We start from the raw sequence: 22,425 nt of genomic DNA, 5'->3' as shown, positions 1-22,425 counted from the left end.
TATAAAAAATATTAAAATAATGAATGTAAAATATTATTAAATTTTTATAGAACTACACGAAAAGTGCTTGTGCTCTATGAACACAAAAAACCATATGTCAAATATAAACTTTAAAATTTTTGTAATTATTGAATAATACATGTAACTTACTCGGTGGGTTATATCACCGTTTACTTATAAAAGATTATCAAAAAAATGGGAAAATTTTCTTTGCGCAACTCAAGATTTCACTTCTTAATTGACCCATGAACATTACTCAACCCAGAAATATAATTGATTGTCAGTCAAATCCTGCCAAGAAAAATCATATTAATTTAATTATTATTAACAATTAAACGTACTTCACATAATATAAAAGATCGTAACTATTTTAGAAAAAGATCATACATAATATAATATATATAGATATTGATGATTCTATTTTACACATATGCGAACCGTCTTATAGATTTATGCGTAGATCCTCTTGATTAAGATTAACATATCATGTCATACAAATATCTGGATTTGTATCCGCCAACGCCAAGGATTTACTCCAAATAATTACTCTAAAGTTATATAATATAAATAGAAAAAAATTTCTTTACATGAGTTAAATCTCGAAATGCCCTTAAAATCAAAAAAAAAATTGTACATTAATCAATGATTATTCATTTATCAAAACCAATAATCTATTATCTCTATTATATTATATCCGAAAAAAATATTTATTTAATGAGATTAATTATTTATCAAATATTTATTCATCCAGTTGTACTATAATTTCTTTATTATGTGAGTAGAATTTAACTTTAGAAAAAGTCTAATTTAATTACTGGCTGATTTGATACACAACGTTTTTTAGTAGCCTCAATTCCGTCGTGGACATCTGTCTTCTACAAACATATACACATATGATTTTATGGTAGAAATGTTGGTTTTCTCCGTAAATACAGTCGGGCAGCAAGACAGACTACTAGTATAAATACGGTCACCGTGTACAGAACCATATAGGCAATTAGTGTACGACAAAAAATATGCTATATGTGATGCACAGATATTTTTATAATATACATCACCTACTTACATTGCCATATCTCTACTTGTATGCTAGAGGACCAGACCTCGAAACAACAAATCTTGGCAACGGACTGGGGCCCCTGCTACTGCTACCTGATGTCGAACCTTCTGTGAACTTCACCTTGCGGCTTGTACTATAATCTAACGGGCCAGACCGCCTTCTGGCTCGGTTTTTACTGCTTCCACCGTCAGCATCATAATAAGCTTGATCCTGGCTATGGATTGATGATCCCTTGAAATGCCCCGAGTCATTAACACTCGACTGAGGAGTTGAATCTCCTCGAGGATACCTGACTGCAGGAGATGAATGTGACAGAGATACGGCAGGTGAATGGCTCGGTGATGCACCTACTAATGCCAGTGGGGTGGAAGGAGAAGTAGTGTAGTACTGGCTATATATTGAACGCAGAATGGCATAAGGGACGTAGGGTTCAAGAGAGCTCCTCGGTAGGTATGGGGAAATTTCACAGAATTGGTCCAGGAATATTAGCTTTGCTACAAGATGAGACCTGTGAGAAGATCAAAAGAACGATTTGTGTTATAATCCGTTCTACTTGCAGTCACTAGAAAGCCGTGGGGAAGCAATTTTTGAACGACGCACTGCAGCGTGCAAAACAGAGTGATATATGGACACCAACTTAAATTAGCACCAAGTCTATATCACCTCTAATATTCTCTACCACCAAATTCACAGATTTAGCAGACTTCTGAACTTGGAAACTTGTCATGAAGTAGTTCAGACTAAATGGCTGATCTTAGATAAATTTTATGGCAGTATTGAGCGATGCTACACTTAAAGCTATGTCTAGAAGAATGCTAGCATGGAAGAGCTCTTACAACATAATACATAACTCATACATGCAGAGTGTTTCCTAGTACACCTTTTAGCTTCTTAGACATCCTGGGATGCAAATGCTCTAGTACAACTTTTAGCTTCTGAACTTTCGATGCTTTTTTGCAAGATAAAGCCTGCTACGCCACAGTAGCAAAGCTTGCAGCCACAATTTAGTGATGGTTACTTTATTTCATAGTTTATTCTTATACAGGTTCGACCTTAACCTAGAAGACAGAGTAATAACAGACTTGAAATGTTGCGCCAAGGAAACACTTCTTTGATGATCAATAGATAAACAAGGCAATTTGGTGGATTTTATGTTGAAAGACATCTGAGATTCTAAGCTTGCTAATATTACAAGATAACCTAGGACTTTCTATCGCATATTAGTTTTGCAGTTGCATAAGTGTCCAACTGGCTAGACTTGTATCGACTTGACTTCAGTAAGAGTCAAAATTGAAATTGTAGGAATTACTTGTACATGCAAATAGGCTTGAGATAATTCATAATTACCTCGTGTATGCTAAAATAACTCTCTCAACAAACTATACATATTACAGCATGGTCAAATTAAAAGATATATTTTACCTGTCAGTTTCATTCCAACCATCTAGGGTGATCCCAGCAGATACCTTAACAAAGAGCTGCATTAAGGATTTGATGCTTGTTTCAGCAGATAAACCATTATGTACATCAGAATCTAATGTTTCGTCGACGTGGCCATTTGAAAAAGAATGCTTATGATGATTTTCTCTTTCCAGCCTAACGAATTCACTTCCTGCAATTACAGCACAAATGCACCTGCCAAATCAAAAGCAATGCAAGTTTATAACACTATTCAGGTTTTATAAAATAAAGAAGCTGGGCCTATTTGTTCTCTTAGCAGTCAAGAGAAAGCTGGGAAAAGATGAGATATGAAAAAGGTCATTAGCTAGCTGCATATTCACATACTATATAAGACCACTTTGCCCACTTTCGGAATGTGTAGTATTCAATACAACCCTGCCAACATATTTCTTGTTTTATTAGTACAAACCACCAATCACTTTCATTTCGTAAGTTTGGTCTTTCAGTCAATAGGCCATTACTGTAAAATTGAGAACTTCCATGTTACTTGAGCATCTTTCTAAAACTTACAGTCAGTAGTTCGTCATGTGTTTGGTCTGCACATGCAAGGTAGTCCGACTGCAAGTGAGGGTGAAAATTCATGACCAAACTATACATGTTCATCAATCCCTGATAAGACTCTCCACTTGTAAAATGGATTTGGTTGGTCTACAACACATTATGAGATAAAGTATGAAGGCTCAAAGTTTTCTAAACAGCACGATGCTGTTAGTGTGGTACGAGTTGGTTTTAACAAAAATCCAGAAAATTGTCCAAATAGTCCTAGCAAGCTAAGGGATTATCTGGTAAACATTACATTACCTTCAGAGCCAAGAATAATTGAAAATTGGTAATTATCCATAAATAATGCTGAAGGCTTACTTCAACACTAATCGATAGTTAAAACAATTAAGGTTCTCTTAAGGCGACGGGATTCACAGGGAATTCAAAAGAATCAAAACTTTGGCACCACAAATTCAGCGCAAACAGGTTTTAAAAAAATAAATAAATTAGTGTGTACCTAGCCAGGCAGTGAATGTTGTTGTTGAATCCACCTGTGTCTACATTAAAGGCCGTAGTATTCCAGATGCTAGATGTCATAAAACTGGCAAACAAATAAGGCAATAAACTCCAAGAACCATCATCTGCACCACCGACATCCTCCAGAATCGCCCTCACCCACTCTGAATCATGATCAGCAACAACATCTATACTGTTTGCCACTCTTCTGACTCTCCTATTTTCCTTCTTCTCAGGAAGGTCATCTGGTAATTGCTTCATGACACCGGATAATAATGAATATATCAAAGGTGCACCATCTTCCAGAGCAGTTCCAGCAGCTTTTGCTAGAAGAAAATCGAATGAAATAGCTTGACCAGCTTGAATACAGAATCCAATCACTGTGTCCATATCTATAATCTGCTTCATATTTGCCTCTCTTTCTATCCTGTCACCAGCATGAATGCTACCAACAATAGCCTCCAACACCTCATGATTTGCTCGTAGTGAAGTGTCAATGCAATTCAAAAGTGCAGCTGTATGCTCTTTCATCATTCTGTCCAACCTGTCAACTCCATAGCCCCCAAAAATACGAACAAAGGCTTCCAATTCCCTAAGATCAGTTACTGACTCAGCAAAATATCCTCCAACTGGTCTAGCACTCTTGAAGCATCTATGGAGTGGAGAGAACAAGATCCCAGCACCAGAGACGTCTTTGACAATGTTCTCTATGTACCAACTGCACACGGCTTCAGTAGCCGATCCACTAAGTTGCTCAGCAGGCTTCTCAAATAAGTGTAATGCAGAAACCGGGCCACAGAAAGCCTCTGTCAACAGAACTTCCCGGATACCCTGTGTGAGGTCCATGCTGATGTGTTGTTCTGCTAGATGAATTATAGATACATGTCGACGAATCAGTGATTCTAGAACTGAAGGACGTTGAAGATCATTATCAGTTTTTAGTACTGCAAGTAGTCTTCTCCTAAAGTTTCCAAGGATGCATTCTCTCATGTACTACAAATCACAAGTGCAAAGTTAGGATATAAGTCGATTATTAGCGAGTAGAAATGCCTAAATTACAAACCTTATAGATGAATTTTCATGTATTATAGAAAATAATAAGCATGCTCAAATAAGATATAGTATTATAGTATTATATTTATATAGTAATAAATGGCTATGTAACATCTTACATGACAACTTCTGTAGTTTCACTCAATTGAGGTACTTAAGTTTAATAACTTAAGTCAAATAAACTTGAAATAAAAGAAAGCATAAAAAAAAGAGAAACAATCTGATTAGTTTTACGGGAAGTTTTTTAATTTTGGGAATGGGTGGAGAAGTACATATTTAATCAGGATCAAGTAAACATTCGAATTAATAATTGAGAAAAATATATAAATAATTCAGATTTCACATGGATGACATTAAAGGAAAAACTTTTGTGAAGTATTTCAACATCACTACAGATGAAGCCATCAGAAGGAACGTATTAGCATGCATACCTCCCTTAGAACAAATACATGATTTAAAACACATATAGGCTCCATGTCATTTAAAACTGAACAAAGATTAGTCAACCTCTGCATTGCAGCTTCTAACCTGGCATCAGAAAAACACAAGAAATGCAAAATTATGTTGGAAAACATTCCAGTGGACCAAACGACATCATAACAAAAAAAAAATATGACACAACTTCAATGTCTTACATCTTGATGGAGCTATTACTTTCAGGATAGCTTTCATAGCCCGGGAAATGAAAACCAGATGCACCCTTCGGAGATTTTGATGAAGGCATAGAAGACATTTGAGATGTTAAATTCATGAGAATAGCTGCCTGATCCGGGTAAAGCTAATATTGAACCTCAAATTAGTCAACATAAAATACTACATTAACGTAGAAAACTTCCTCAAGTTGATAACATGACAAAAAGTGACAACCTGCATTTCAAGGGAACCAAATCCTCCTTCAGAATCAAGGATGTTGATTAACCCTTCCAATCCTCCCATAATGGATTCAATAAGGGACTCGACATATTGAACAGAATCACGGCCAATTTTAGCAATCTGTTGAAATGAAATAACCATCAAAACGATTTAGCAAAAAAGAAAAAGAAATAACTACCAAAATGCAGTATTTTAGGTCTAGGAAACTAAAATTAACATGGGGGCAGGTAGATCTTTAATTGAATAGAGATCATTAGGCATGCATAGAGAAGACACAATTTCGTCACAAGTATATGGCCAAAAAGTATATTTGTTGAAATGTATATGAATTTCTACAAGTATGTTTCATATACGAATTTAGCGAGTCATGATAACTCAAGCATTATTCACATACAAATAATAAACTTGTTACACGGAGTTATAACGACAAATTGATAACCTCTTCTGGAACAACTGCAGAAGCACACTCTGGAAAACTGCTAGCAACCCCAAGCCAAGCACAACAGTGTTGAGGACGCCCCTCTGGTCCAAACATGGTGTTCCTGAAAACCTGTAGAAATAAGTTACAAGTGACTACGATTAGTAATTATTACAATCAAATACTGTGACGTAACTACAGAGCTAAACTCTTAAATCCGTACACATAAAGATAGACAGAGCTTACTGCAGTAAGATGCTGATGATAGAAGTACAGCTTCTTCAGACTTCCATGTTTTGATAGCTGAGATTCAAGTTCGTCGACACATCTGCCTCGGAAGAGATAAAAGTCAGTAGATATAGTTTGTAAATATAACCCCTTCAATTTAAAAAAGGTACTGCATCAAAAGTAAAAATACAAGAAGAATTTATCATGAATTCATAATTTAAATGTGTGCTAGTATTCCATCACGAAATAATATTGGGCAAAAGTAAATCCTCAAATAATCTCCTCCGGGAGCTCATGGGTAAAAATAAATAGAAAATGCATTAAGATTAGAAACTTCACAGTGAACTTGTTAAATCTCTTTTTATAGCAACATGCCAACAACTATATTGGTGGTAACTGATGATTGTATTTTTTTTTCAAATTTCATCAATAACAAAAATATTATACTGTTTGCATAACGTGGTCTGTGTCATCCTGATGCATTGTTAACGATTGCATATTTGAATATATTATAATTCCTCAAACCAAATTATTGCTAAGAGTGCCCCTCAACCAAAAAATAAAGTTTACTCTCTGATGCAGGACAAGGGTTAAAAACAAGTAAGAGGATAGATAAATGTGGATTAACTGCAGAAAACCCACGCCTAAGGTGATCCAACCCAAGAAGAATCACTACCCCTAGGATTTCTCAACCGCAGAAGAAAGGTTTGTTAGGATCACAACCCATAACAAGAGAGAAACAATTTTCAATTCAATAATCAATCAATTCTGCTTATAATAAAAGATTACATTAGCTTATATAGCCACATACGAGTAAATGCCGAAACTTAGTCACCAAGTAACAATCTTCTAATAAAGAAAACAAATCCTTTCTTATTCTCTATCATAATCTAGAATATCTCTAGATCTATAATATAATATTAAAACAAATTACATTAAATCTAATCCTAACTAATAACATAAAATATATACAAACTAATACTTTAATTCTTTGTTCTGCATCACTCTGCACAAATATGAAACTCAGCTGTAGGAATAAATCTAGATATCATTTATACTCTAGTAGTGTAATATTTTTAATTGTGTAAAAGTTCTATCATTCTTTAATAGAGAGAAGGATTGATAACTAATACCCACGCTCCATATTATGCATACACAGATACCCAAAAAACTATGATAAACTAATTGGATTGTTATTTGACATGTATCAATTTGATCAACTCGCAGTGGTATCTGTACGATAGATCATATATAAAAGCAGCTCATCTATTCCCTATAAAAAAGTTCAGGTACTGGCGAAATATGGAAATGTAACAGTGCTGAACACACACTGTGTACTGTGTAGAGAAGTCTAGAATAAAAAAGCAATAAATCAAATTCCCGAGATAGTATGATGATCAAATTTGTTGAAATCAATACAAATAGAAAAACTCATTGAAAATTAGAAGTATCTGAAACTAGAAGCTGAAAAGTCATGCCAGCCAGTGTGCTTTGCAGAACCTCACAGACATATAATCAGGAAACCTCATCGCATTGGCTGTTCGTGGGATTCCAAAACTCCTTCATACATATCAGAAGTCAAGTCCTTATAAGTTGGCTCTTCACTTAAATATCGACTCCATGCACATGACCATAAGTTATGAAGAAACGTCCAGACTCATGTTCTCTCTAAACAAAATATTCCAAGACTAGCCTAATTAAGGTACAAGGTGGACACATTCTGTACCCAATAGCCAAAAGAAGCCAAAATTATCTAATGTGTAATGCATGTCTTGGTGCACTTTTTCTCATCAGAACAACATATAGAAGTGATAGATAAATTCACTAATATCCCAAAGAATTTTCCAGTATTATTAGAGTAATGTCATGTGCAGCACTTCCTACTGAAAACCCAATAACTATGAAAAACACAAATTTAGAAGAAGAAAATACAAGGAAAAAGGGTATATTCGATGTGTAAGATTTGCCCTGTTATATAGGTAGATAAAGACTAATTGGCATTTCCAGATCAAAGCATTAGTGCACCTGGACCAATTGTATGCAGCATTTCCTTCTGATAATAAGCCTTCTTTCCCAGTAGATACTGTAGCTTTCTCCAAATGTCTAATGTTAATGGATGATCGAGCAGAAGTGACAATCATCAATACAGATACCCAGTCCTTGCGCAACTCCTGATAAACAAATGTGTTTAGAATTAGTAGCTGGAGTAAAAGAAAACTGTTCTGTGGAAGTTGCAAAACATTTATAAGAATATGGTATATATTGATGTATAGTCTATACCCACCTTCATTTACAAAAGAAAAGAAAGTGTAAGACATAGATTCTTCTTTTGTTACCTAAGTTCCAAATCTGTCACCACTACTCCATCTCTAGTTAGTCAACAAATATTCAGGAAAAGAGATTTACCAATTACCCTTCTATATTCTAGAAATGTTTCCAATTTTGGGAAATAAGGATTTTTTTCCTTTCATGAAGTTCTCTCCAACGATGGTTTAGAAACTACAAAATACATGATTACGCCTCAAAAATTTATTAGATCCATATTACAGAAAGTGTGATATTGAGCCAGTGCAAATGTAATGTACTTGATTCCTAAAAAGGAAACAGTGCCTTTTTTACTAATTTTATATTAAAAGTCCCCACTAATAATAATTAGACAACTCCTAACGCCGATTTACGGTTTGCATTTTCCGTTACTATAGGACACAAATTTTAAATAGAAGGCCCTTAGCTTGAATGTAACGAGTTTGAGCATAGATTTATCATTTGTTCCTACACATAGGAATTGGATGTGCATATTGCAAACTCTTACAGATAGATCACATGTGATGGCAGATATATTTTCGCCTTGTGGTTTTGGTATGCTTTCAAGATGCTGTACAATCTTCTGAAAAAGTCCTTTTAAACTGGCATCAAGATCAAGAGCCACCATTCCTGGAGTACCAAGCAAAAATCGGATTCTTCCAGCACAAGATGAGAGGTATGACAACGCATATCCTCGAATTGCTGCACAAACAATTGATTAATACATTGACAGACATATTAATATTCAACTCTGTCAAAACATAAGTATTAGGTGCAGTTTAAATCCATGAGACACATCTATATTTTTCTGCATCCATGAGACGCATGTAATGAATTCAAAAATCTTCTTTCAAATACTATTTGTTGGTTAATAGGAGGATGAAAAGCGAATCCACATTCTCATATACTGTATTACCCCTGCTATGCTGTCTGAATGAGAAAACCACAGTCTAGTAGACAAATAACTAGATTAGTTGGCATACATTGCGTCCCCTCTGGGTGTTAATAAACAATTAAACATCATTAAACAACCACTGGAATTTAGACAAAGATATAGAAGAATCTATTACTACAGATTTGCAAGGTGAAAATAAGAAAATATATGAAAAGTGAAAACACTGGAATAATCATTCTAAGAGCCACGAACCTATAAAATAAAAAAGAGTGACCAACAATAAAAATTAAAATACTGCATCATTTCGCAGTAAGCTAACCTGCAATATACTTGCGGACTAAACAACAAAGCCGGTCCATCCCATCCAACAAGAACCCAATAGTTGGATCATTTGGATCCTGCAATTATGATAAAGCATGTTAGTCAACTAAACACAGCATGCTCCAATTGGGCAAAGCTAAATTACAGAGCAATAGTTATATACTCAGTTGAGAGTTTTAGATAAAAATATGATATAAATTAACTACTTACAACGGCCACAGGCACCAGTCTAGCTGCTCTAGATTTTGACGATGCAATGCCTACATGCTGGAAATACCATATAACCTCACTTTGAGCTAAAGCCAAGGCAGAAAATACCATCTGCATAAACAGCATACCAGTGTCAGCAAAAAGGTACTTCATAAACGGGTGACCAATTATAGGTGCCTTCGGCCTTATCAGAGTACATTTACAGCATTATGCCATGGAGGAAATATTTCAGCCCTTAAGCCTCGTGCGGTCTATTATTGATGTTCATAGTAAGGCCTATAGATGGAATCTTGACCACAAATTCAATAATGGATGCAAATGAAGGAGGTTTGCCCAATTTTTAGCTGTACCTTCCATAATAAAAGTTCTACATATATATTATGGTCCTCGGACTCTTCAATGACCTTGGATGCTTGAAAACAACATTTGCTATCCTTAGATAGTTAGATGAAATTTGGACACTTCCCACTAACTGACAGAGATATAAAATTAGGTCTATTTAGAATTTTCCATGGACAAATGTTTTTGAGAAACCTCAAGAAACCACTAGTATCTCCTAGCACACTTGACATTTTCTATTTTATAGGGTCTTCTACGGGCATGAGGAATCAATCCAAGCTCGATAAAAGGCATTTTACTTGTCTAGAAATTCCTTTTCCACCAAAGGACTCGAGACTTTAGCTTGGGAATATCAACCACGTAATACTATATATGAGGGAACTTGTTTGGCTTTTTGTGAGAACCTTCTTGCAAAATGCCCAATTCTCTTGTTCCTTTTTTAAATAAAAATTGTAATTTCTCCATGAAACCTACTGAAAGGCTTGCAGCTACAATCATGAAATCATCCCATCATATCATCTGTCTCATCTTATTTCTAACAAAAAGACAAATACAGTTGCACCCAAATTCAGTTTCAAAAAGGCCTTCTTCGCGAACAATTATCTGATAAATCTAAGACTTTCCCAGTAAAACTATTCAAGACACCAGACAGTGTCAAATAAAAAGACAACAGTTTTTGAGGATGAAAAGAAATTATAAGAATAATCTGAAAACAAATTATCAGGACAGTTTTTAAACACAGTGTACCTGAATATTAGGAGCCAGTAAACTCGGCTGGTCAGTAAAGAAAAGAACCATTCTTCCAGTTTCTTGCTTCAACAACGTTCTCCTTTCTCGGTGGATGGCATCACAGGATGATAGCGCTTGGTCATGGACCTCACTGCAGTTAATAAGATCAACTACGTCAACTCCAATCGGGTATGGTACAACAGTACACGAAACGAAAACTTGATCACAACTACTAAAGTGCTGTGTAGCTCAGACTTGGGTACGGAACGTCGGATACGACACATATCCGGGTGTCGGACTCGGCATCTTAAAAAATATAGGACACGGGGACACCGTCCGAATTTTAGACACAGGTACGGGGACACGGCATAATTTAAATTATATTTATTATTTTATATTATAAAAATAAATAATAAATAATTAAATATATAATATAATTAGTTTTGGTAAAATTCATAATTATAAAATAAAGTAAGGCAGTCATTTAAAATGGACAAGACTCAGGAGTCAAGGTTGGTAGATGACACTTAATTCTTACTATTACTTTATAAGTCAATATGTAATAATAAAATACAAATATTTAAACATGTTGTGTTGTTAGTGGAAGACAGCTGGTCAGCTCATTCTTATCTCAAAAAACGTGGACAAAGCATCGTCCAGATACATCCATTATTTATTGCTTCTGTTTATACATATATAATATACATACATATATACCGTCTCTACTTTTTTACTTTTCTTCGGTTTCTTTTCATCTTCTTCTTCTTCTCTGGTCTTCAATTCTTCAATATATCCTCATCTCTTTCAGGCCTTCTGTCTCCATCATATTCTTCCCCTTTTTATTTGATATCAGTAAAAGTAAATATCCAAGGAACCACATACAAATACAACGTTTCCGACAACAAGGATGACGACGAAGGGTCGGTTTTCGGGATGGCGAATCCGCCCCGTATCCCGCGTCGTGTCCCGTGTCGGGTCGGGTCGGGTCGGGTCGACACGGGTACGACGACCGGAAGTGACGGGTCGGAGTAACACAGCTAAAGTGATAAATCCCAGGAGTGAACAACCATCCACATTCCACAATCAAACATAAATTTTATCTATTTATGAACTTTATGGCCAGACCAGAATAAGCTGTTGCAACTTCCTCAAAGTATTTAGTCAATATTTTACAGAAATTATGACAAGTCTTTTAGTTCCAACAGAAGAGTACAGAAATTAACTTGAAACTTGGAACAAGGAACAATTCAGCAAGGAAATAGAGAAATTGTGACCAGGGAAATTGATATGAGATCGAATAAGCTATAGTGAACGTATCCTTGCTACATATTTTAATAAATAAATTTCAGTATAACTTGTTGAAGGAAACTTGTTTCAGGGAAACCATCTAATAAAGTCATATACACACCTCCCTCTCCCCCATTTAACACGTGGAAACTCTTTAAGAAATACTCTAAATCTTAATCATGAATCATCAGAAACCTTCGGGACAACTGGTCCTTTGAGCGATACATCCTGTGAATAAATTTTGTCCAACATACACAAATCTGGACAGAACTTCTGACAAATATTCAACAGTGTTACTCAATTATGCAAACTATGCACTTTCTGACCAAACATTACCAAATTCCTTACCACTACTACCACATATCAAAATTGTATGCAAGTTCCGGGTCAAACGAGTTTTTGAACAGGTCTATAATCACTTTCTTAACATTTAACGCAAACAGTCAACATTTTCAGCTTTCTAATTAATTATTTTAATCAGCCTTTGGTCCAATGGCATGACCTGTACTTGTGTTTCACAAGGTTAAGGATTCAATTTCCCTCCAATGCATATTTCATATAGAGTGGGATTACCCCTTATTGGGTGCGGTCTTTGTGCCATTGCAGGTTTGGAAGTTCGTGAGTATTTCCTCTATCCAATCCTAGTTAAAAAGCTCCCATAATCGCCTTGTCAGTAAATATCATTCTGATAGATCCTAGAGTTCCAAGTGAAAGGTAAAACAATGTCACAGTTCCATGCATAAATTCAACCACCATCACAAAATGTCGGAACAATGAATGGAATGGTCCCAGAAATATCTTTTACCAGTAGTTATAAGCACATCACCATCGTTTCACCTATAACACCCCTATTCTTATTTACCTAAATAACTCCAACTTATTATTCTACACATAGAATTTGATTTAAAAGATCAGATGAGCTTTAGAAAACTAATAAAACAAAGCTAATAACACAAATGAACAAAAAAATGTCCACATTTTACAAAGACAGAGCCATATAAAATTTCAGTTTAGGTTTCTCCCACTAGCACTCTTTCTTGAAAAACTTCTCTTGATCCTTATTTTTTGAGAAGAGAAGGGTCGAGTATGTTGACTTGAGTAGGGACATTTATAATGTAGTACTTATGTTTAGACTTGAAACTTTGAGATGATTGTCATATGAGTTCCTAATCACAGGACATGGCTAAAGCGATATGAATTGAAGCCTAGTGTCTATCATTTTTGGACCATATTGCGTGAATTAAAAAATATCAAGAGAGGAGTTGACCTAAACTCAGGCATATTATAAGTCTATGAAATAGATGATGGTTGTCAAACAAAATAGGATTTATTATAGCAATTCTTACGTAGAAAGATGCAGACGTCGTGAGTGTGCACGGGGAATAAGTGCCAATCAACTCTGTGTTTAGAATGTTGGTAACACTCCCCAGGGATGAAAGATTAAGGATGTAGATTTTACAATTAGAGCAGGATGCAATGTGCATTATGGTATTTGACAGTAATAATATTTTGAACTAATTTGAAGTTAAAGCTCCATAAGACGACAGTGAGGATATATTATTTGCGAAAATACTTGATGCAAAAACAAGTAGTAAAGTCTCATAAAATGGACATTTATGAATTAATATTTTGGCATGATTGTATGGTCATGGCAAGCTGGATAGGATCAAGAGAACCTATTATTAGTAAGGTTTGATAAAATTCCACAAGGAAACATTTACAAGAATCTTAGAAAATTACACATAGACCTATATATCGGTGCATGATCATTTGTAATGAAGATAAAAATAATTAACATACAAGACAGCAGAGAGTCTAAACATGGTCCAACACCTTTACTTACTCCACCACCCCTCCCCCTTCTTTTCCACATATTTTAATATGTTTCTATTATGGTTTATTTTCATGTGCAATTTTGTTAGACATATTTATAGTACTATAGTATGCACGTTTCAATTTATGGGCGATCTTATTTCAGTCTTTTTATAATTCAAATCAATATTTTGATACTTGTGGTATTTTGCTTCAGTTGTTTCTTATTCTCCTCCATTTTTAGACTTATTATTTATTTCTGCTCATCTTACCTAGTTTGGTATAGTAGGCAATGTTGAGTTATTTAATTTTAACGAATTTTACAGCTCAGCCACACCCATAATTCATGACATTTACATGCTGTCAGGATTGCTACTCCGGATGATATTGCAACAAAATACGACAAAGAATTCATATATGATATATATTAACAATCAACTTTAAGTGATTAAGATGGAGTAGTAACATCCACTGCCAACATACATGCTTGAAATATTTATATATATTAAAAAAAAGAGAGAGCCTCATCTTGCTTATAAAAAGCTCTGTCAGATATACCACCAAATATGCAAAGTTACTACAACCTATGACAAAGTGCGCCAATGTAATGATAAAATTGCACAATTAGGATCATATAACTTCAATCTGTACCTGATCATTTTCTCGACCTGCTTTGCAACACTGTACTCCAGATCTGCTTCTTTTTGTTTTGTACGTCCAGATTTGGCCATCTTCTTTGATTCCAATATCCTTGGCAAAACATACATGTGATATTCCTCGTGCAACAGTATATACTACATTTTTTAAGAACAAACAGGAATTAGCCTGGCCCTGTTTAATATTGTGACTCTAAAGTAACCAATAGAACTTACCCTGACCCGGATTTAATATTGTGATTCTAAAGTAACCAGTAGAACTTACCTCATCTCTAAATAAACTAAGGACTAGATTTTCTTTTAGAACCACCTGAAAGAAGCAAGCAAAAACAGAAATAAGTATGTTTAGTACAAATATTAACCATTCATAAAGGGGATTACATAGAACTGCTAACTTACCAAAGCAATATCAATGCTGGTCACCCGCAGAAGTTCATCCGGACAACAAAGATAGCCAATTAATACCCATTCCCGATAGGATGTTACATTTGCCAAGTCTTGTGCCCTCTGCAAGAGCATCCACCAAAAAAAACCCTTGCGATTTAGTTACTGAAGTACGAGTACATGAGTAAAGGTATAGATAGAGAGGTGGCACCAAATTGTAACTGTTAGTTTTTTTTTCTTCGGTAATATGTTCAATATAATGCCTACAAGTATTAGCCGGCACAAGTATACAAAGTACTACTATAAAATCCTTTTAAATATTTCACCAACAATTAGGATAAGGGGCTAAGGGCATATACCATCGGATGTGCTGAATTTGTAAGGATGTCAGGAAATCGAGGATGAAATGGACTTAGAAAGCCCTCGTTTCTGAGCTTTCTTGTGTCAGTCGATAAGAAAACGATGGGTCCAACTGCTTCTAAAACCTGATAAGAATACAAGGTTGCTTGTTATAGTTGTCAGCAAAACTACTCACAGCACCTAATTTAAAAGATCTGAGCAGTCAAAGAGAAAACCAAGATACTAATGACACATGATTGTAATACTAATGATATATGATTATACAGAGCAACAACTCTAATATAGTACTCAGAAAAAAATTAAGAAACGAAGTTTAATACACAAACATCATTGTCAAATTGACACGAGAATTATGCCAAGTTATCAGTTTGCCACCACCTGATTAGCCGTAATGCGTGTATATGATATCTGCTACTTCATATTATTAATTATTTTGTTATAGATCAAGCCCTTGATCCATAAAACGTCGCAATAAGCTTCCGAGTTGATCACTGGAGAAATGTTACTAACAAGTAAAACTGAGCTGTTTACCTCCAATCAAATTGAAAAATAACATATTCCAATAATTTAATAGATAATAAAATATCTTATTTTGTTCACATTCTTTTAGCAGGCTCACTACCAGTTTCATTACTTTCAGCAAAAGCACACTTCGCTGCTGGTATCAGTAACTCCTAACAAAAATCCGAATGGCTATCCCAATAGAGAATAACAAAAACATCAAGTTTCAGTTTGTATATACGATAGAAAATTAAGCAAATGTATGCAAATAGCCGAAACGTCTGCTAGGTGGTCAGCAAGAAGAAAAAGGCAAGAAATTTAAAATGCACGATATTGCATAAATAGTAATAACAATTTATAAACAAATAATTAGATACCATACCTCCCCAATACGAGGACTGACAAAATTCAGATCTTCATGTAACCCTTTTAATGGTGGATCGTAGGCGTCTATAAATTGGACCAAGCTGTATCCAGAATAATAAAACATTTAAGCTTAATTTGATAATTATGCAGTAGGATATCAAATAAAACCACTGCTGATATGCTGGAAATATATTTTCAACATAAAATCAAATTAGAACAGCTCTGTGTTAATTTGTGCAATGTATACTAAGTATTATCTTCAGTTCATTACTCACATTTTAGTTAACTTCATAAGTTTATGGTTCTTCATCCAATCAACATGAACTTGTCTTTACAAAATAGGATTTTTCAGAATGCTGTACTAATATCATAAAAGAGCCTGTAAAAATTTGGATTTAAAGCTTCTAAATAGGATATGCAGAGTAGCTGAAAAAAGAGGTAATGGATGATTGTTTCAGCTTTTCTTCCTCTTATAATCTTATAAGAGGAAAAAAGGGGATGATAAGTTCAAAAAAACAGGCCCAATATAATAATCTGGTCCTATCGAGTTAAAAGGTATTCAAATAAGAATAGGTTGTAGGGCGTACTTTTCATTAGATCAGCTTAAATTACTTTCAACATATGCCATTTCCTTACTAAATAATTATATGATCTCTATCCATCAGTACCGAAATGGCAATATGAAAGTTCAAAGTAGAATTGTAATAAAGAACACGGAACAAAATGCAAAAAGGATGGCCTCACCGATGATAAAAATCACAATCTCGGTCACTTCTTAATATGGCATGCAGAAGGTTGTACACCTGTAGCATCATCTTCCTAGGTATCTGTGGTGAAAGTACCGGAATAAATAAGTTAGTGAGTGAACCACCGGACTGAATAAGTTATTATTGTAGGGATCCCCGCCACTAACAAACAAGTACATGCATAGAGCGTATTCTTACCTTCTCAGCAAGGAGATTAACCTTTACAAAGGAACAAAAAAGGTCCATAAATGCGTGTAGTATAAGGGAGTTCTGATGGGGCTGCAAGAGAAGTGACCTAGAAATTAGAGAAATACCTTAGAAACGTAGAAGGCTATGGAAGTTTAAGATGATCCAATTAGTTTTCACATGTATACATTAATTGATAAAGATTTATTTATTAGTGAAGAGGAAAATTGGCGTCTGGAACCATGATATGTAATAAAATTTAAGTTCAAGCACCAAATTAACCCTTAAGAAAATAAGCCTCCATGATCTACATTACGTGCGGTAATACAACGGACTAGTAACTCACCAACAATGTAATTACAGTGCTGCTTAGATCCAAAATGAGTCGCAAAGCTTGTTCCCGAAATGCCATTAGGTCAAGAAGCAGCTAGTCCAGTCAATTACAGCAAAATATAAGAGTTTTGAAAGTGTACATGCCAATAAAGAACTGCCTTAGCTCAATGAAAAATTAGTATAAATGTATGCAAAAGTAAGGAATGTACAGCAAGCCAACATCAACCTAACGAGCCTTTCTATCCAAAAAAAAAAGAATTTGCAAACAATAACATTTTGTTTATAAGGTTGCCCACGGTCATGCTTGTGAACGAATTTATTATGCTTTGAAGTATTTAAATGAAGCAAAAGTTTATGAGATAATTTAATTCATATAAAGAAAAACACTAAAGTAATTAATTCCTCAAATCTTTATCCTGGTGGTTGTTTCACTTTAACAGTATAGTAGATATGCTCCTACTCATATTATGAAATTTTCAACTTTTATAATCTTCTTAAGGTTTAGCAACCTGTCATCGCAAGTTCAGTCTAATCCGCTACTTTCTTGCACATAATTTCAACTAAATTAAAAAATTCAAATAAACATCTTCCTCTAGAATCGACTTGTCCAAAGAGTACCATTTTCTAAATTTGAAGGCACTTAAACTTGCTCTCGACAATTCTAGAACTAGGAAATCTCTAGTCTTGTAGCTTAATAAGTCGATTATGTTTTAGGTTCTATTAATGAAAAAAAAAAAATCAAACAGCAGTATTCATACAGCAATTATATGTAAGCAAGATTATAGTTAACAAGCATCAACTACGCACCTGAACCCATGGCTCCAAGCTTTGTGAGTAAACTTCCGCATGGTCATTTAAAGCATCGATTGCAACCTTATCAACCTAAAGGAATTTTTTATTAAAAAAGACTTGCAGGATGCATTTAGTAGATTTCCAAAAAACATTCAACATCGGAAAAAAGATCAACTCTTACTCGTTCAAGTTGTAATTTGCTGTGATGCTCCGGAAACTTCTTGGAGAGAAGGGTACAAATTTTAGGAAGATTTGGGAAGACCCCGGATTTCCAAAATGCTTCTGAGAAATTGTGACCCGCTGAATCTGGGTAGTCCAAAATTTGATTTAATCTATATATTTTGGCCATCAACCCTTCGGCAACTTGTGTAAGTTGATACACCCACTGCATATTTAACCCCTTATGAGATCCAACAGAACTCTGTGCCGGTCCTTCAGAGCGAACATTCCTAAAAGTCCTCGGTTCAACTTGAAACATGACATCTTGACTTAAATACTCATTCCACCTCGAAGGACCTTCATATTCTCTTGATCTCGGTGACACATCTTGTGCTGGAAAATGTTGTCTAGCCATCGCTCTTCAAATATCAAACAACATACAATATCTCTGTAAACAAACAATTGCCTAAAACACTAAAACTTACGCAAATTAAACATTTCCTCAAATCTAAAGGTAAAGAAGCAACCACATTATTTGTTTTGTCGGTCAGAATTCTGTAATTGGTTAGTAAGTACCACTTTATATAATTTAATGTCCAACCAAGCTTCCCAATTATGTGTATCATGCATATCTTCGTAATAAAACCAATTAATACAGACATTTAAACTTCATAAAATCCTCTTTTGATTAATAATTTATTAAAACACGATAAACAGTTTAAAACCCCATAAATGTCTATATAGCCGCTCGAAATTCCCATATTCACAAAATTTGTAGCTATTAGTATAAAATTTACAAATATTCTAGTTCTAAATTAAGTTAACCTAATCATAAATGAAACATAAAAATTTGCCTAAAACAGTAAAAGAACTTTGCATTGTACTAAATTATAGTAGAGCATTAATTTTGTATAATTCAGATTAGTTGATAAATGTGACCATAATTACACAAATACAAATGCATACACCAGAGTAGAAGTTTACAGAGAGAGGGAGGGAGAGAGAGATAGAGAGAGAGATTACTGGAGAGGGTTTAGAAGAGAAGTTGAAAATGGTAGTGTAGGTGGAAATAAGATGAAATTAAAGCTTGGGACTCCAGATCTGACTTCAGGGGTTAATATGCGTATGTATTGTGTGTGTGTGTATAGAAGAGGGAGTAGGAGAGTGGTGGAGCTGGTGATGGTGCTATGGGTGTGTGTATAATTAAAACGTTGGTGCCTAGTTGTAATGATGAATGATGATGGTGGTAGAGTCGTTAAGCTTAAGAGTAAGATTTCAGAGGATTACTACCCAAATATTTTTCCAAAATATTTGTTAACAAATGACGATATTTTCCCAAAATATTTACCAAATGACGTTGTTGACATGTGAATGATTTTGTTTCGTGCACACATATAAATGTACGTAGTGTCCCATATTATTATTAGAAATATTGTCAACTATTTATATGAGATATTAGATTTGGGGAAAAAAATTGAAATATCTAGTATTTTCCAAGATTTTATCATTAACAAATTAAAATAAACTAGTATAATAGTAATGTTTGGGAATACATAATGTATAAATTTTGCGAGGATTTTGTTAGGAAATAAAGTGTATATTTTCCAATAATTTAATTAAATGGTTAGTTATCAAATAGGTTACTTAGTATATCCAAATATATTAAGTGAGTCATTAATTACAAAATTGTCTCAAATGAGTCATTCATTTAAAATTTTATATCAAAAATATCACTATATCTTTAGACGGAATTCTTAAAAGTATTAAATATTGAGTTTCACGCATATAACATTTTATATGAATGATATTACATCCAAATGAAAGGTTCCGAGTTCTACTACTTTTGATATTTTTAAAATTTTATCAACTATTTATTTTTTTATTTTTTGTTTGTTTTATTTGATTTAAATAAAAATAAATAGTAGATAATTTTTTTAAAAATCTAAAAATATTATCTAAAATACTAGAACTCAGAATCTTTCATTTAAATGTAATATCATTCATAAAAAATGTGCAAAACTCAATATATAATACTTTTGTATATTTCGACTAACGATATGGTGATATTTTTTATACAAATTTTTAAATAAGTGACTCATTTGAGTCAGTTTTGTAATCAGTAACTCACTTGTTACATTTGGACGGAGCAAGTGACCTACTTGATAATTAACCCTTTAATTAAAGTATACGAAAAAAAAAGTTATTGAGAGCATATGATGATATATCGTGTCATGTTTTGCAGTTTGTTATTTTCGAGACTTCGATGATCATGATGATGTCAAATATTATTGTAGTACGTGATATTTGAGTTAAATATATGTTGATATTTATTGTAATTTGTGTATGTTTATTAGGTATGGGTGTAAGGTGTAGTTCGAAAGACGAAAATAACCTGTTTTGCGTTGAACATTAACGAAAATAGTTGTTCTTGATTTTCTGGCCATTTTTAGCTGATGGGTTACCCATTTTGCGCTGGAGTAATTTATGATACGCATTTCGTGGTAATGTAACTTGTTTAATTTATTTCTTTTTTTAAAAAAATTATGAATTTGGCAATGGGTATTCCTGGATACGTAAACCAGGTCCAAGTATTGTGCGACCTGGGTATGGGCAATGAAATAAAGGGTATACTCCCTCCGTCCCACTGGATTGTTTACCTTACTTTTTGACACGCTTTTCAATGCTCGTTTAAAGTATACTTTCATAATATTTTATTTTTTAAAAAAAAGTTTCATGTTTAAACTTTTATTCAAAATTATTTTTTTTAAAAAAATATTATAAAACTATACTTTATTGAAGCCTCGAAATACGTGCAAACAGTGTACGTAAACAATCCAGCGGGACGGAGGTAGTATTTTTTTTTAAAAAATGGGGAATTCTGAGATATTATTTTTATGATAAATTTGAAAAAAAAAAGACTTATACGCAAGTGATAATGGGGCATTGTTGATATGCAAGTCAGGATGGGATAGTATGAGATGATACGCAAGCGTAAACGGAGCAATCTAAGGTATTATTTTAATGATTATTTTATGAAAAAAAAACTAATACGTAAGTGAGAATGAGGAATTTTTGATACGCAAGCGCACATGGGCCTCATGTATTATTTTACTGATCATTTTATATTAAATAAAGAGTAATACGCACGTGAAAATGGGAGATTGTTGATACGCAAGTCTGGATTCTGCGTTGATACGCATATGGCGGTCAGGTATTGCTGATGATTACGCAACTGGGGTTGGAGTATCTTTCTGAGTGTATCTACAACATATACACTACAAACAAAAAAAATCTCAAACGAACCGCAACCCTAATTTTTCACTTCTTATGCACTCTATGAAATTGCTCTGGGGACTTTTTAGCGCTACTAAGGGGACTCTGATATTATTTCTCTCATACAAGGTACACACTGCAACTTAATTACTTCAAATGGCTACACAATCAAACTCTATCTATGTCTGGATATATTATAATGGTAATATTGAAAATGATGTTGTGGAAGGTGTTAAATATGATAAAAAATGACAAGATTAGTGAAATTAGATGTTAGTTTAAAATATCAAAACCTGTTCAATTTGTTATATGCAAAGTTATGGATATATAGATTCTGTTGTGCATAAGCTGAATATATATCGAAGATTTTTGAAACCTACAACAAACCAGTTTGAACTTGTACCAATGTATGATGATGATGTTGAATTTATGTTTGAAGTAGTATTAGATAGTGAAAGTCAAATTTTTTTATTAAAGTTTATGTTGAAAATGTAACAATTAGTTTGGGATAAAGTTTGAATGAAGTAGTTCAGATTTCGACGAGTCACTATAAAAGTACAAGCTCCCAAAGTTCAAAAAGGTTGAAAATTAGTGGAAGTGGAGATTTTTTAAGTGCAAGTTTAAGTAGACCGCTATGCATGACTCGTGTAGATAGTGATGAAAACTCAAAAGGAAGTAGT

The 22,425-nt window shown here is 34.0% G+C and overlaps 1 protein-coding gene across 3 annotated transcripts; it reads right to left on the bottom strand.

The window, feature by feature from the left end:
* Positions 1-938: 938 nt before the first annotated feature.
* On the bottom strand, positions 939-19,711 carry LOC141673021 (protein NAP1). Of its 3 annotated transcripts, none has more exons than XM_074479754.1 (24): positions 19,496-19,711; positions 18,495-18,920; positions 18,329-18,403; positions 17,535-17,615; positions 17,201-17,281; positions 17,001-17,083; positions 16,273-16,357; positions 15,389-15,514; positions 15,045-15,152; positions 14,911-14,955; positions 14,641-14,783; positions 10,909-11,041; positions 9,823-9,933; positions 9,611-9,689; positions 8,905-9,098; positions 8,118-8,263; positions 6,111-6,192; positions 5,886-5,996; positions 5,441-5,566; positions 5,209-5,351; positions 5,005-5,101; positions 3,522-4,513; positions 2,483-2,695; positions 939-1,568 (listed from the first exon to the last, which is right to left on the bottom strand). In XM_074479754.1, exons 2-24 carry the CDS (start codon positions 18,885-18,887, stop codon positions 1,079-1,081), a joined length of 4,137 nt encoding a protein of 1,378 aa, XP_074335855.1. In that variant the 5' UTR covers positions 18,888-18,920; positions 19,496-19,711; the 3' UTR covers positions 939-1,078. The 3 variants fall into 3 exon arrangements, with proteins under 3 accessions (XP_074335855.1, XP_074335854.1, XP_074335856.1); XM_074479753.1 differs by having other exon boundaries at positions 18,495-18,891; positions 19,496-19,710; XM_074479755.1 differs by lacking the exons at positions 18,329-18,403; positions 18,495-18,920; positions 19,496-19,711 and having other exon boundaries at positions 17,201-17,297; positions 17,535-17,589.
* Between the last annotated feature and the right edge of the window lie 2,714 nt (positions 19,712-22,425).

The sequence above is a fragment of the Apium graveolens genome, chromosome 7, assembly GCF_009905375.1.
Source record: "Apium graveolens cultivar Ventura chromosome 7, ASM990537v1, whole genome shotgun sequence".
NCBI classification, from domain to species: Eukaryota; Viridiplantae; Streptophyta; class Magnoliopsida; order Apiales; family Apiaceae; genus Apium; species Apium graveolens.
The sequence above is the reverse complement of the archived record's forward strand: the minus strand, read 5'-3'. Positions and strand labels throughout refer to the sequence as shown.

Excerpts from the sequence above, each read along its gene's own strand:
- LOC141673021 (XM_074479754.1), bottom strand. The coding sequence starts at position 18,887 with ATGGCTAGACAACATTTTCCAGCACAAGATGTGTCACCGAGATCAAGA. Across the intron at positions 14,956-15,044 it reads CCAGCATTGATATTGCTTTG|GTGGTTCTAAAAGAAAATCT; the intron begins GTAAGTTAGCAG and ends TGCTTCTTTCAG. Across the intron at positions 4,514-5,004 it reads ATGTATTTGTTCTAAGGGAG|TACATGAGAGAATGCATCCT; the intron begins GTATGCATGCTA and ends TGTGATTTGTAG.